Source organism: Coturnix japonica, chromosome 2, assembly GCF_054131305.1.
Source record: "Coturnix japonica strain WE chromosome 2, WE-NBRP24, whole genome shotgun sequence".
In the NCBI taxonomy this organism is placed as follows: Eukaryota; Metazoa; Chordata; class Aves; order Galliformes; family Phasianidae; genus Coturnix; species Coturnix japonica.
The window spans coordinates 122140495-122155370 of record NC_140664.1 but is presented as its reverse complement, the minus strand read 5'-3'; the positions used below and the strand labels follow the sequence as shown (position 1 = coordinate 122155370).

The 14876-nt window shown below is 37.1% G+C and overlaps 1 protein-coding gene across 2 annotated transcripts; it reads right to left on the bottom strand.

The window, feature by feature from the left end:
- Positions 1-290: 290 nt before the first annotated feature.
- Positions 291-14748, bottom strand: ARL5B (ARF like GTPase 5B). 2 transcript variants are annotated; one of them, XM_015853461.3, is made up of 6 exons: positions 14579-14748; positions 7935-7995; positions 6481-6628; positions 4233-4316; positions 3189-3340; positions 291-2171 (listed from the first exon to the last, which is right to left on the bottom strand). In XM_015853461.3, the coding sequence occupies exons 1-6, from the start codon at positions 14622-14624 to the stop codon at positions 2123-2125; spliced, it is 540 nt and encodes a 179-aa protein (XP_015708947.1). In that variant the 5' UTR covers positions 14625-14748; the 3' UTR covers positions 291-2122. The 2 variants fall into 2 exon arrangements, with proteins under 2 accessions (XP_015708947.1, XP_085394812.1); XM_085538686.1 differs by lacking the exon at positions 7935-7995.
- Positions 14749-14876: the final 128 nt, after the last annotated feature.

Below are 14876 nucleotides of genomic sequence, written 5' to 3'. Positions count from 1 at the left end.
AAGCCGCAATACTGTTGACAAGTGGATATCATAAGTGGAAAACTGTTGTAATAAACTAAGAAAGCTGGTAAAATAATCATCGCTACTGCCAAGAACTACTTTTTCTGCAAAGGTATTCAAAGGTCTTTAAGAAGTGATAAGGGATTTAAACTTTTTAAAATTAAATTCTGATTTTAAAAAAAAAGAACCAGCCATGCAAGAGCTAAATACACAGGATTACATCCTAAACCATACAAATAAAACTGAAAATAAATTTAAATTACAAATGGAAATCAAGTCACCAAACAAGAAACCATTCACTGTAACGTTTATTTTTTTTTTTCATTTATACTTTGAGAACAAAACTTACTTTCATGCATTTGAACAGATGTTAGCATGAACTTCACAGCAAGCAGCTTCAGCGCTGGATCTTTAACTTGCCTTCTATTTTTAAGTATAATCTATGTTTTTTTCTGAGCGTTTTGACTTGACAGTCAACACAGTCTTTATGCCGAATGTGATTTTCGCTAGCCAGCATTAATATATAACTTTGTTCAACCAATCACTAATTCCAGACATATTCGCAGTCTCCTTTTAGCACAATGTATTTGACAATATTTTTAAAATTTCATAAGGGTTTGTTCAAATATAATTGGAACCAAATTAAAAATTTACAAAACTTAATTTTTCTTTTTAAAAAAAAAAGACCCAACAACTTATTGTGCTTGAATTATCAAAACCAGGTTTATCACAACCATTTTATCAATAAATAACTCCAGCCAATTAGCAAAATGTTTCTAATGACCAGGATCCAAGTAGTGTTCAGGCATGCACAAGTATAAAACATCTCCTTTGGAAGCCTGCCAAGCATTTATGCAGATTATGCATCTCATTGCTAGTGGGATTCCACCAGTAATTGAGAGCCCAGTTTCATTCTTTTCTTTTTCTCCCCTCTGGGTTTGGGCTTTGTTTGTACCTAACGTGCTCAATTAGTTTACTCTGTTGTTTCAGATTCTCCTTACAGATCTAATTCTATCACCTTCAAGTTGAATTAAGAGTTACTAAGCCACCTGTTTTTTAATTGGAAGCTCTCTACTTTTTAAACTTCCAGTTCCTAAGTTTCACAAAGTATAGAATTCGTTCTCCCATCCTGCAAATAAGAATAAAAAAAATAAGGCAATATATTTTCTGTGCAATGAAAACTGAAAACATTTACATAAAGGTCAAGATTAGCTTCATTGTGAAGTCCACAGATACAGCACCATGATTTTGTTCTGTTTATAAATCTGGCTTCCCTTTTGATTATACATTCATTCAGAAAACACCTCTCTCACCAAAAGGTAAGGCTCATGTATGTACAGTATTTAAAATGTTAACAGATTACAGCAAGTCTACACATAAAACTGACTGCTATGGTTCCAAACATCAAAGGGTTTACTCTTAAAAAAAAGTTTTCAAGGTCTAAATGAATAAACCAACACTTAATAAGAAAACTGTTATTCACTGTGCAAAGATCCATTTTCAGGTAAACAAAAAAGAATCATAATCTACAACTACTTATCAGACAAAATGAGAATAATAGATTTCTTTTAAGGCAGAAATTAAATTACATACCAAGTTAAAAGCTACCTTAATATTAACTATAACTAACTCCTTCAGCATTAATAACTACTAACTACTGTGCTGGGTAGAAGTCCGCTGATGTTCCAAGAAGCCCAACTTCGGAGATTAAAAACTGTGCCAAAGTAACATCAACCTACTGCCTACTTTTGCCATTATTAAACAAAATATCTAGATTTATGTTAGTAAGTTATATAAACTTTTTAAAAAGAAGTAGTATGAAATATTGGCAATGACAAAACAGATTTTAAAAAGCTATCATTGAAAAAGTTAGAATACGTAGTCAGAGGAATTTAAATGTTTAAAAACAGATTCACATATGTCCATCAAGCTGAAGATTAGTGTATTAAAAAATGTTAAGAAAATACTTTGTGTTTCAGTTCAACTGCACTTGATTCAAGTACAGCTTACAGATTGGTTGATATAAATTAAACATGGTCACTGGCTCAGCAGCCAGAAGTACAGAAAAATGTACATGTTCACAGGATAAATAGAAGTCTCTTCCTTTGAAAAAACTAAACAACTATCTCACTCCAATACGGGAGGTCATCCATTCCAAGCCTTGGCATAACCTGAAAGACAAAAATAAATAAATAAATGTATATATACACTATTTGGTACAAGTTTTGTTCCAAAACTTCCATCTTAGAAGTGCTTTTAAAATACCCTACTAAAAAAAAGAAAAAATCAGCTCAAATTGGAAATATGATCTGAGTAAATTAAGTCTACCAAGGCTTTCACAATAAGACGTTGATTGAGCACACATTGAAGCATATCAGTGTTTCAGTTATTTTTTTCTACAGCTAAAAGATGCTACTCTTAACTTACGTAGAAATATGGAACCATATAATGAGAAGCTGCCTATTTGAACACTATAGACTTTTCAGACTAAGTGTAAAAGACAAAGCTTTGTCAGACAAAGTTCATTCAAGAAAAGGCAGTGTATCAAGAATTCCACAACCCCATACAAAACTGTAAGTATGTTTTTACTTAACATCAGGATTGCACAAGCTCTAACCTGTCTCCCAACTCAATTTGCACTTCTAGATGCATCCCTAGGTTAGATTTCTCCCAGATTCCAAGGAGAATTCAAGTCAGCAAACTAATTCTTGGGATTTTTTAAAAATGAGTTGGCACCACTTCTGTCACTGTCTAGAAATTCTAGCTATTCATTTTTATTTATTATTTTTCGTAAGAAAGAAGTATGGATGACCACTGTTTCAAAACTGATGCTCAAGAATTTCTTTTATCCTGAATGGCAGCTTGTTCAAAGATCTAGCACTGTACATTAAGAACTCAAAACTGACCTTGGCAAAACTGGTAGGAAGAAAGAGTTAGCTCTCAGAACGAGACAACGCAATCCAAAGATTCAACTAAAACAAGTCAGTTCTTACTAGCTCATCCCATTAGTGAAAGTTGCCTATCACTTTACAATACATCTCCATGACATTAGAAAATACTTCATGCTAGAATTTTATGCCAATACTCAATTGTACTCAAAACTACAAAACTGCTTTAAAAATCAGGATGAAAAATCAGTGACCCCATTTGTCACATATATTATATGTACTTAAATAGTAAAAATTTACCCTTCTCCTGTCAAAGCACAACAAGACTGAATGTGCCATGGATGATCCTTTATGGAGCTAAGGGTGAGGTATGCGGATATCTCAGCAGCTGTCATGCAACCTTTCATGTCCTGCTTGTTTGCAAAGATGAGAACTGCAGCCTTCCGTAAATCCTAGAAATAATTTAAAATACACACAATTGTTATAATATACTAACAAGCTATACTGTTAACTGAATTTCTCAGAACTGCATTCAAGCCACACTTAGATCGTAACATGTTGTTACAACAGGCTTACTGCTCTAGAAATTCATTTCTTATTACTTAGAAAAAAAATTTCTTATTACTGAGAAAAATATTTTGAGGTTTTCTCCAGCACAGTGAATAAATTTATGTGTTACTCTACTATCCTTTTGGTTTTGCCCATATGTTAACTAAATGACGTCTTATTAACATATATTTCGCAGAGCTCCACATTATCCAGACAAATGTAATTATTAAAACAACCCTAATTCAGCTTGAGTGTGATTCACAGAAGGTTTTTATGTACTTTGTTTAGGAATACATTGGAATAGGCAGTCACCAATATAACATAAAGCTACAAATAAAATAATTCCTAAGAAAACTGAAAGTAACGTTCCCGTAGTATTGTATATGGTACTTAATTTTAAGAAATAGAATTAAAACAAGAGAAATGGAATTGCCTATATATGTATTTTTTTTTAATTTCCACCATTAACTAAAAAAGTAAGAGAACAATAACAGCCAATGACACTAATATGAAGTAACTAAAATCCAAGATACAAGTTCAAGATATGCAAAGAGTGATTTGATATTAATCAAGTAAAAACTGACTTGATCACAATTACATTACAGTTACACTAGAAGAATGCTGCTTCATGATTTTCCTATTTACGTTTAAAATACATTTTTAAACCATGGCCAACAGGTATGTACATTAAAACTCAATTTTTCTGTCAATTTAATTTTCGTTAACATAGGAGGCATGTAGAGCTATTAGATTGTTCTTCACAAAGCAAAACAACTATCCTGATCCCTAGCTTACCTCATGAGCCAGCATTCTATAAAGTTCTTCTTTTGTAATAGAAAGTCGCTCTCTGTCAATGCTGTCAACAACGAGAATGATGAACTAAGGAAAAAAGAATAGTATAAGATATAAGTACAATGTCTAAGTTACAGAAATCATGTTTTCAAGAGACCATTACCATAGGTCTTTCTACATGAGATAGAAATGGACTTTCAGAGAATGTCAGAAAATAGAACAAGAGGTTTACTGTTACAGCCTTTCATTAGAGCTCTAAAATCATATACAAAGACTGACTGTACATTTCAGCACTGCCATTAAGATCTACTTCTGTGAACTACAGTGAAATCTCCCAGTTGGATTTTCAGCCCCCACATCATAAGCAAAATAGTGGTATAGACACCAAAAACAGATAATGAATCACACTTAGAATCTGGATGACAAACTTGCTACACATCTACCAATGAAAACATGCTCAGAAAAAGAACCAAACAACAAGAAGAAAACCTTCATTTTGAAACAAACGCTTTTAGCAATTCACCATTATCTAACTCACATGACTTAAAGATTTCAGAACTGTAGAGCAGACCTCGGAAAGCTAGGTACCCGTAGGCCTTTGCATTGTGTTACTGCACAACACCTTAACTTTGTTAAGTCGGCTTCTTACAGCTCTGCACCCTTGCAGTTAGGCACCCAGAGACAGTAATAGCAGTGATTTTACCCTTTCTGCTCTTGCCATGCATTTCCTGAAACATTGCTAAACCTGATACACCAGATTTCCCATGGGAAGCAATTCTCATTAGTGTGAAAATAACTCTTTAATCTCACTTTTTTCTGTACTTTCTAGTTCACAGCCTTATAATAAAGGGAGAAAAGAAGACAATGTGACAGTCGGTAATGCTCTCTTAAATATCTCGAATACATTATACAACAGCATCCATACACAATTCATCAGTATTCAACACTTGCCCTGTCTGGAGTGTGCACCAAGCACCACAAACAGCATCACAGTTTGGAAAAAACAGCAGGAAGATCAAGAATCGAGGGTCTGATTAAAATTGTAGAGCTTCTCTAAACCCAACAGATGACAAATGCAACAGCCTCCATCACTCCTCTATCCAGCTCTTCCACTGAGAATACTTTTCAATTTCCTTTATTATTTTTTCTTTTACCAGATAAAACCAAAAGCAAATTTAAAATACTAAAGCTGAAGATTGGAATATCATCACCAGGCTTTCAGTAGATAAACAGTTTCTGGACATCTGAGCTGGATCACCCAAAGAGGGTTATAAAGAAAAAAAAACAAAACAAGAAAAACCCAGACCACTATCATTTTCAGAAGGATGGAGTGTTCGGACATTTAATGATGCCTATTCTACTTTAAAAGTAGAAACATATCTACTTTTAGTAGAAATTAGGTCTGGAATCCTTTACATCAGTGTACAAGCCTTAAGACCACAGAGATTTGAAGTACTTGTTGCGTTTGTAAAATTCTGGCCATTGGTAAGTTCTTTCAAACCATGGTTTATGAACCATGTAACTCGTGACTCCTACACAAAAAGAGTTTCCCTTCCTCTGAATAAAAGCCACGAGCTGATAGACTTTTACAATACAGCTACCTAGACAGGAGTTTTATTCGTTATCCCTTATTATTATTACCTAATTAGGTTAACAAATCCAGCGAGGATTAAAGTAGTTAAGTACATAGCATAATTTGTTTTATAATCCACTTGAAAACACCGAAGACCTCAATTTATTTTTTTATTTCATTTTAATGCCATTATTTTGCCTAGAAAAATAGTTTAACTTCATATTTTCTACCAAAGATCAACGATTACTTTAAAGTACATTCTTAAATTACCAGGAAATTGGCTTCATTTCGGAAGCATGTTATGGTTTTGGGATTTGTTCCTTCTTAAAAAGGATAAAAACAATACAGCTAAAAACTTCATAAAAACTATCAGAATTCCTAGTAAAAAATAAAAAACAAACAAAACTCAAACAATATAATTTTAAACAAATGTACTGAATTTGCGTATTTCAAAGGAGCTTCTCATACACAGTGTGCCTCGGTGGCGCAGTGGTAGGAATGCCGCGTTGCAACACTGGAGGCCCTGGGTTCGAATCCCCCCTGTGGTGCAAGTGGTAGAAGTGCCGCTCTGCTACACAGAGGCTCGAATCCTGGGGGGTTGGACTCAATGATCTCTAAGGTTCCTTCCAACCCACACGAGACTATGATACTATGATGAATGTGATGATACTATGATACCTCTGTGTTGGAATAGTAGGTATTCCATGACGACCGTAATGATTCTTGTCCTCCGATATCCCACATTAAGAAATGGGTGTTTTTCACCACTATTTCTTCTACATTGCTTCCTATGGTTGGAGAAGTATGAACAACTTCATTCATTAAGCTAAAGGAAAAAACAGCAAATCATAAAGACCAGTCAGTAAAATTCACAAGACTTGTCAATAACAAAAAAAAATTGTTGCAGAAGCATTTCCAGCTTCAATAAAGAAGTTGAAAGAAAAGGCATCTTTCAAGTTATACATTCACATTCCTAAGGTAATGAAGTAGAAGGATTAGTTTAAGGTGAATTTAGTTTGGTAACTATGGTTGATAAAATTCTTGTCTTGTTTTTGTATCACACTACAGATATTAGCAATAAAAAGTAAACATGTTAAAAGCCTTATAACAAATGAAGATAGCATCTGCAATTTAACAGTGCTCTCTTATTAAATGCATGTTTCATAAGGAGTAGTAGTTATGATTCCGAAGATCGCAAATAAAAAGAACATTCAATAGCGCAAAATAAAAATCCAAATACAACGTAATCAGAGCATTCAGCTTCACAACCTGACCTCAGACCAAATGACACCAGGATCCCTTGGTTTCTTAGCTGAAAAATTCTCAGTTCTACATTCAAGCTTTGGCAAAGTTCTTAGGAAGAGGGTTTTTTTGTTTTATTATTTAAAGGTATCCTTTGTTGCCTTCACACCTAGACATACAGACAGCCAATTCATTATGCACTTCCCCTTATCCACAACCAAAACACTAACCAGGTTCCTGTCAGTATCTTTGGATTTATCACAAATATTCCTGTAGTGCTGTCAAGATTTGGGACTGATACAATACAGTGCAATGATGCTACTGAAAAGGTTCATGGTAGGACCCAAGAGAGCTGAAAAGCTACTAGTAGGAAATCTTCCATCACAAGTCTTAGACACTGCAATCAGGAAACTTTTGGAAACATTTATGGATCATGCCAGGTGGCTACAATTCTCATTAATTTAAAAAGCAAGTTCTCTGCATTTCTTGGGCACAATATTTTTTTTCAATACTTAATAATAAAAATAGACTTTAAGTACAAGGGAATTTGCAGGTCATTACATGCTTATTTATGCAATTTTAAAGATCAATTCACAATTCAGTTTTAAATCATTGCAGTCCCTTCATTTTGTATGTCAATACCAAAATTAAGCATGTTTAGAACAAGTAATACCATTCATACATAAACTGTGATTTAGCACAGCCCGAGGGATTCCACTAGGCTGCAAAACTGAATCTTAAATGATTAAATTAGCAACTGATACTAAAATGTAAGTGGAATAACAAATGAGAATGATAGAATAATTAAGGTTGGAAAAAACTCCTAAGGTCATTCAATCCAACTGTCCATCTACCACCGAATACTGCCCACCAATAGTTTGTATACTTACAACTGGTAAAGAATGGTCGTCTTTCCAGCATTATCAAGCCCCACTATGATTACTTTATGCTCTGTGTATATGGAAAGAAAGACAAGAATGAGCTAATGGAAATAATTATAATTCAGGTTAATAACTTTTCCTCAATTAAAAAAGAAACAGCATGTTTGCCTGACTTCAAAAGCCTACACAGAGTAGTGTCAGCCTCCAGGAAACAAAAAAGAAAAGAAAAATAGAATCAATAAAACTACCTTCTGGAGAGTACAGCTTAAGGACAAATCAGCATTGGAAGCCTTCATACAGGAATGCTTACTTGTATGGTTACTTCATTTAAAATTTATCTATTTTAGAAAGATAAATAGAAATAAAAGCATTTGCTTAAAAGAAACATCCATATTAATATTTATAATACAGCAAAATCAAATCACCTGATGTCATTGAGAATTTACAACGAGCTGGCTTAACACAGCATGACTGTGGAACAGCAGACTCATCCATGTAAGACAAATCCAAAGTTGGCTGCAAACAGTCTACGATGTAAAGCCTAACAGCAGCCAATAGTTAAGGAACTGCCACCATTTGCATGGTGAAAGGACGAAGCTGTATTTTCAATAAATCCCTATTTCCAGTGCTCCAATTCTGAAATGAAAAGTTCTCCTTACACCACAGTGGATGTTCCCAGTGCTGCAACGTTATTATTCCAGGCACAGGGGAAACAAAGAGAACTTCAGAACGTATCTGTTTCTTTGTACTTATTCCTTTTTAGAATTTCAAATACAACAGGACAGCCAATTAAGATGTGAGGTTTTTTGATACGTATCTGAAGTCTGAAGATACTCATCTGCTTGCTGATGAAAAAGCAAAGCACTTGAGAGTAGAGAATTTACGAATAAATATCATAAGCAAAACTTGTAAAACAACTTGTAGACAGTCTTCATTTTTTTTAGCCTTTTTCTCTAATGAGATGTACTCCACCAAGTATTACCTATTTCCCTGCATTAATTTCCCTTCTGCTGCATCCTGCTAACATATCCTAAGGAAATAACTTTTCCTGGCCTGAAATCCAGTAATTTTTTTATCCACTTAAGTAGAGACACCACTAATTAACCATCTTCCTCAACACACAAATAGTACGAAAGTCTCTCTGCTTTCAAACTTAATGAATCATTCAATGTAGCTAGACTGCCTTCTTTCTCAATTTCAGTTATATTTGAAGGGCTATCAAAGTTCAGCACAGAAATATGCTTCTGCTGCTTAAAAATGACCATGTTTCAACTGTAGCCTGGAAGACCATAGATTCTAATTCTGCAGTTCTCTGCTTGCATTATTTTCAAGGGGGAAAAACAAAACATTTCTAATTCGGCATTACATCTGTTCTTTCCAGCCTTTGCAATGGCATGCAGAGCCTTGCTTAGGAATGAACGTGAGAAGCATTTGACAGAACAACATCACACTACTTAAAGGGGGAAAATATATATATATATATACATATACATATACATATATTCACTGTCCAGATGCCTGTTTTTTGAAAGCCACCAATAGGTAAATGGTTCAACACTACTGGGAGATTTGGGGGGATGGAAATATGGGTAAATGGCTCAACACTAATGAAAGGGGTGATGACAACAGGCAGAGCTTATCTATGTCACTGTAGTCAAGAAGTTTTTTATTCAGTAACTGAATGAGCACAAACAAATCACAAAAGTGTTTAATTAATTGATGTAAGGATGAAATTTAAGTGATGAAAGTAGCAATTTCCACCTTTTATTACTGCTTTCAAAATGGTCATCTACAATAATGGAAATCCCTTACAAACATACAGCAAAGTCAAATTTCCATTTAGTTTGGTTAAGTTATAGAATTTTTACTCGTATACATAAAGAAAAAGATATGAACTTCAGAACTGCCCTACAAAGACAGAACAAAACAAGTACTTGTTTACAAGAGCAATGAGTTGAAGACAGAATCTTTATATAAGAAATAGGTCAATTATGGTGTAAATCACAGGCAGTGATCTCTGTTCCATCTGCATTCTGCATTTACAGATTGACACGGGCTTTTCCTTACACTGGCTGATATTCAAACACAGTTAGGACTGTATTCATAATATCTTCCCAGTCCACTATGGTCTTGGCAATGGGGGAATAAAATTCATGAGTCAGTTACCAAAGCAGATTTTTCATAAATCAAATAAGAAAAAAAAAAAATAATAATAGAAAAAGTAAGTAAATGCATGGGAAGAAATACTACTTGACTACTGCTTAAAAGGACCTAAAGAATTCTGTTATATCAACCTGGGTGCTTGTTTAAAAAAATAAACATATGTAATACTGCTAAAAAAACAAACTGCCATGAGACTAATTTATTACAACGTGACACAAAAGTGGGGATGATTCTGCAGATACCAGGAACAAAAATGACACAGAATGTTCTTTGCTTCAAAATATTACTGATAAATATTCTTTAATATATTCTTAAATATTCTTCCGTAAAAGGGTTTCATTGAGAGACCCAAATCCAAAGACTGAGTTATCACAGTTTTGGATCTTCCTAATTTGAAAAACAAGGAAATAAAACAACAAAAGCAAAGCCCTAATTTCTTTAAGGATGGTCAAGAATCTTTTATTCCAATATATCTAAAGGAAGAAATCAGTGAGGGAAAGAATACTGATAGTTATAATACTGATAGTTATCAGGCTGTGAAACAAAAACAACACATCCAGTTGATAAGAAAAACAATGTTGGAAGCTCCGAAGCTCAAGACAGAAGGTAGACAGAAGCTTGTGAAAGAGAAGGCACAAGGAACAAAACTGTACTACACTTCAAAGACTTCCCAATACAAGACACATTTCTAAGAGCTTCCTTAGTATCTTCTGCGCAACACAACTGTTAATACGACTTCTATTTCCAGACTTATTAAAACATAAGTGAAGAAAACAAAACTGTGAACAACCTTCAACAGTCACCAGAATCAAAATCTATTTGTTTTTTTTTCAGATAATGGTCTTTGCTAATCCAGTCTGGAGACTGGCATCAAGCCTAGATGAAGTAACCTGTGGAGTTACAGAAGTTTTACCACCTTGATTTTGAGCCATTATTTTTCCTATGGCAGTTTTTCCTTACTTATTTAACAACTACAGCACTCATTCAAACAGCATTCTCAACAGCTGTCATTCAAATCAACTAACATACAGACTTGTGCACTTCTTGAAGAACTGCATCAGCCATAAATCCACAAAAAGGTCCTGGGAAAGGAGCCGCCTTTATTAGGGCTGTTCACATTCACTTCTGCTTTTTCTTTATAACTTCATTAAGAGTTACACAAACAGCACTGGTAGAATAAGTTAATCAAACAAATTTTACCCCACCACGTCTAAATGAAGGCAGTAAGTTCACTGTTACACCACTAATTCACACTACACTTTACTTAGCAGACTGTTTTATTCGATTACTGAATCGCTGCATAAGAATGTAATATGTGAAGTGATTGTTTTAAAATATACCTAATGCTAGTTCAACCTGAACACACAGTAATATATAACCAGACTTGCAGTGGTTGCAGGGGACAAAACTTGGAGCCTTATTTTTGCTGTGTCCCTCCACTGGACTCCTTCCAGGAGATTCCTGTCTTTTTTGTATGTCAGTATGTGATACTTCAGTATCATAACATGAAAACTTTTGAGGAAGCGACTTACATATATTCTTCACATAAGTTATCAGCATTAATTCACCAGCTGATAATTCTTCATTGCATTCTGCTGTCTAGAAGTTATTGATTGACCTTTTAGATTTGGTATTTTCAGCACAGCTGCTGGACACCTTTACATAAAGCAAACCTGCAGTATAGAATTAATGCTGGAATGAAATGCCCATGACTTCCTTTACATATCTTATAGCACTCTGGCAGGCTTCCTCCACCATCCTCTACTTGAAGGAAGCCAGATGACACTTGCTAAAATCCTTACTTCGTTTATGTGTGCACTTTGCCAGTATCTGGTGCTTCAATCTATCAACACCATTTATGCTAGTCTTGACAAACTGGTGCTGTGCTCCACACACACCTGAGTCTATTTGTATCTCTGGAACAGCCCCTCTGATTTACTAATATAATTATTTTGACCATAGTCGACAGGCAGTTTCATGGGTCAGTTATGAATGCTCTGAGCTGCCAAACATCTAGAAAAGCAATCAAATCCAACTCAATAATTTCTATCTGAATTATGATTATCATCATTATGACTGCGTAGAAAATAACTATTTAGAGAGGAAAATCCTACTTAATGGGCCAAAAAAATATTGCCTATGAGAGTTTTCTAGGTTAAAACTTCAATTTTGATCACAAAAATAAATTTGTTTTGCTCTTCATTTGTTGCATTAAGACTGAAGATGGAGAGAACAACAAAACAAGACAAAAACTCACTGCCATAAGCCTCTCTCTGGAATCACAGAATCATAGGGGTTGGAAAGGATCTCCAAGAGGCAGATTCCAATCCCCAATTAAAAGCCAAAAGATAAGGATTCCGTGGTAGTGACTCACCCACTTAAATCGTCATATTAATGGTCAAAGTATTTCAATGTATTAAGAACGGTTTTCCTTTCAGGAATTAATATACAAAGACTTTTCCCCCCCCTCTCACTAATGAAATGGACGTCATCACATACTAACAAAGAAAGCACCCAAAACAATGAAGCGGCAACTTCTACTCCCTTCCTGAAGATAAATATTGCCATCATAGGGGACCATGCAGACTAATACTAAAAGCCGCCAAGTTATCTTCTAATCAGTTTCTCTGCACATCCTGGTGGTGTCCTTGAGGGAAGGGAACAGCAAATCACAGTGTTTAATTAAAAAAAAGTCACTATTTAAGAGCTTTATCATAGAATCACAGAATTGTAGGGGTTGGAAGGGACCTCTAGAGATCATTGAGTCCAACCCCCCTGCCAAAGCAGGCTCCCTACACCATGTCACACAGGTAGGCGTCCAGGCGGGTCTTAAATATCTCCAGAGAAGGAGACTCCACCACCTCCCTGGGCAGCCTGTTCCAGTGCTCCGTCACCCTCACTGTAAAGTTCTTCCGCACATTCGTGCGGACCTTCCTATGCTGTACTTTCATCCCATTACCCCTAGTCCTATCCCCACGCACTACTGAAAAGAGATCAGCCTCACCACTATGGCTCCCACACCTCAGGTATTTATAAACCTGGATCAAGTCCCCTCTCAGCCTTCTTTTCTCAAGGCTAAACAGACCCAGTTCCCTAAGTCTCTTCTCACAGGGGAGATGCTCCAGGCCCTTCATCATTTTAGTGGCCCTCCGCTGGACTCTTTCCAAGAGATCCCTGTCTTTTTTGTACAGCGGAGCCCAGAACTATGGAGACCTTAAGGGGCTGGGGAGGGGGGGGACACATTAATTTTTTCGAGTGGATTTTCCAGTTCATGTTAAAAGATTTTCAAAAAACTAAAATAACCATTCATAAAACTCCAATTGAAGTCCTCAGGATCAACATTAATGGATAGGGTAGATAAATGGCTTGGAACCTCTTCCTGCTCCTGTGCTATTAGAAGACAGTTTGGCAGACATGCTGTAGGCCCACATGCTGAGAATATCTGCAGAATCAGAACAATACACACAATCCATTCACTCATGGAGATCAGACTATTTAAGGGACACCAGGTGAAACCGCCTCCCATAACTTGGAAAACTGCTGTGGCAAAAAGAGTGTGACATGGAAGACACTGACAACCAAAATGTTGTAATCTTAAAGGAGGAATGTAATACGTTTACAAATGGAGCACATATTTTGAAACCTGATAGCAGAGCAATAACATCATCATTTTGGCTGCTCCGAACTCAGAGCCTCAAGGAAAAACAACACAGAAGACAAAATGCCTTAAGCATTTTATTCTCTAACAAATGAAGGCTAAGAAAGATTCTTCAAAGCAAACACACGGATAGATACTAAAATAAATTATATTTTATGACTGCTGAACTGAAGGCGGTAACAGTTCCAAGTTCTGAACCTCAAAGCTGAGCACAGAACACAAAGCATTTGGGTGCATTAGGGAGAAAGCTGTCCCCAATGCTCTTTCCATTCTTGGCTCGACAAGTGATTTTCTTGGGTCACTGAACGCATTCAACCAGCGGCTTTTGCCAAAACACAAACAGAACTTCACCTCAAAGGACCCAACACAAGTTTGTTGCTTTTTGTTTTGTTTTTTGCCTCGATCTAAAGATAAAAACACCGCGATTTCGGCAACAGACTCCAGCTTGGAAACGGAACGAGGGGCTGCAGACAACCAGCGTGGCCTCTATGGCCCACTATAGCCGCGGCCACTATCCCTGTTAGAGCAGACAGCAGGAGGCCACGGCCGGCCCCACCGCGCGGCTCGAGGCGCCCTGCAGGCCCCGCTGTCTGCGGGGAACAAAGTGCTGCGAGCAGCACAGGGAGAACGGGACTGCGAGGAACTGACCGAGCAACAAAGCGGCTCGCAAAGCCAGCGCCCAGGGCACTACACACAGCGATAACCGAACTGTGCCCGGACGTGCCCCCAAGGGAAACCCTCCGGAGGAGAAATCCCACACCTCACCCCCCGCAGCCCCTCGCCTCCTCAGCCCCGCCGCGCCTCCCGCAGGCAGCCCAGCAACACCGCCTACCTTGGTTCCCAAAGAGACTCCACAGCTTGGCGAAGATCAGGCCCATGCCTGGCCCAGCCTCACCTCGGGCCGCTCGGAGCCCGAACAGGCGGCGACAACTGCGGCAACGGCGGCGACTCCGAACAGACGCGACCCAAGAGCGGCGGGCGGTTGAAGGGGCGGGCGGGAACGAAGCTCCGCCCCTGACCGGGGGCCGCCCCGGCTCCCACGCGGCCGCTGCTTCGCGTCACGTTGTGCGTCACCACGTACGTCACCACGTACGTCACCACGTTCGCCCCCGCAGGTGGTGGCGGTGCGG

Bases quoted from the DNA above. Each gene is read 5' to 3' on its own strand.
- ARL5B (XM_015853461.3), bottom strand. From the start codon at position 14,624: ATGGGCCTGATCTTCGCCAAGCTGTGGAGTCTCTTTGGGAACCAAG. The intron at 6,629-7,934 runs GTAAGTATACAA...TTTTTCCTTTAG, and splicing joins ACGACCATTCTTTACCAGTT to CTTAATGAATGAAGTTGTTC. The intron at 4,317-6,480 runs GTATCATAGTAT...TTTTTTCCTTAG, and splicing joins CCTACTATTCCAACACAGAG to TTCATCATTCTCGTTGTTGA.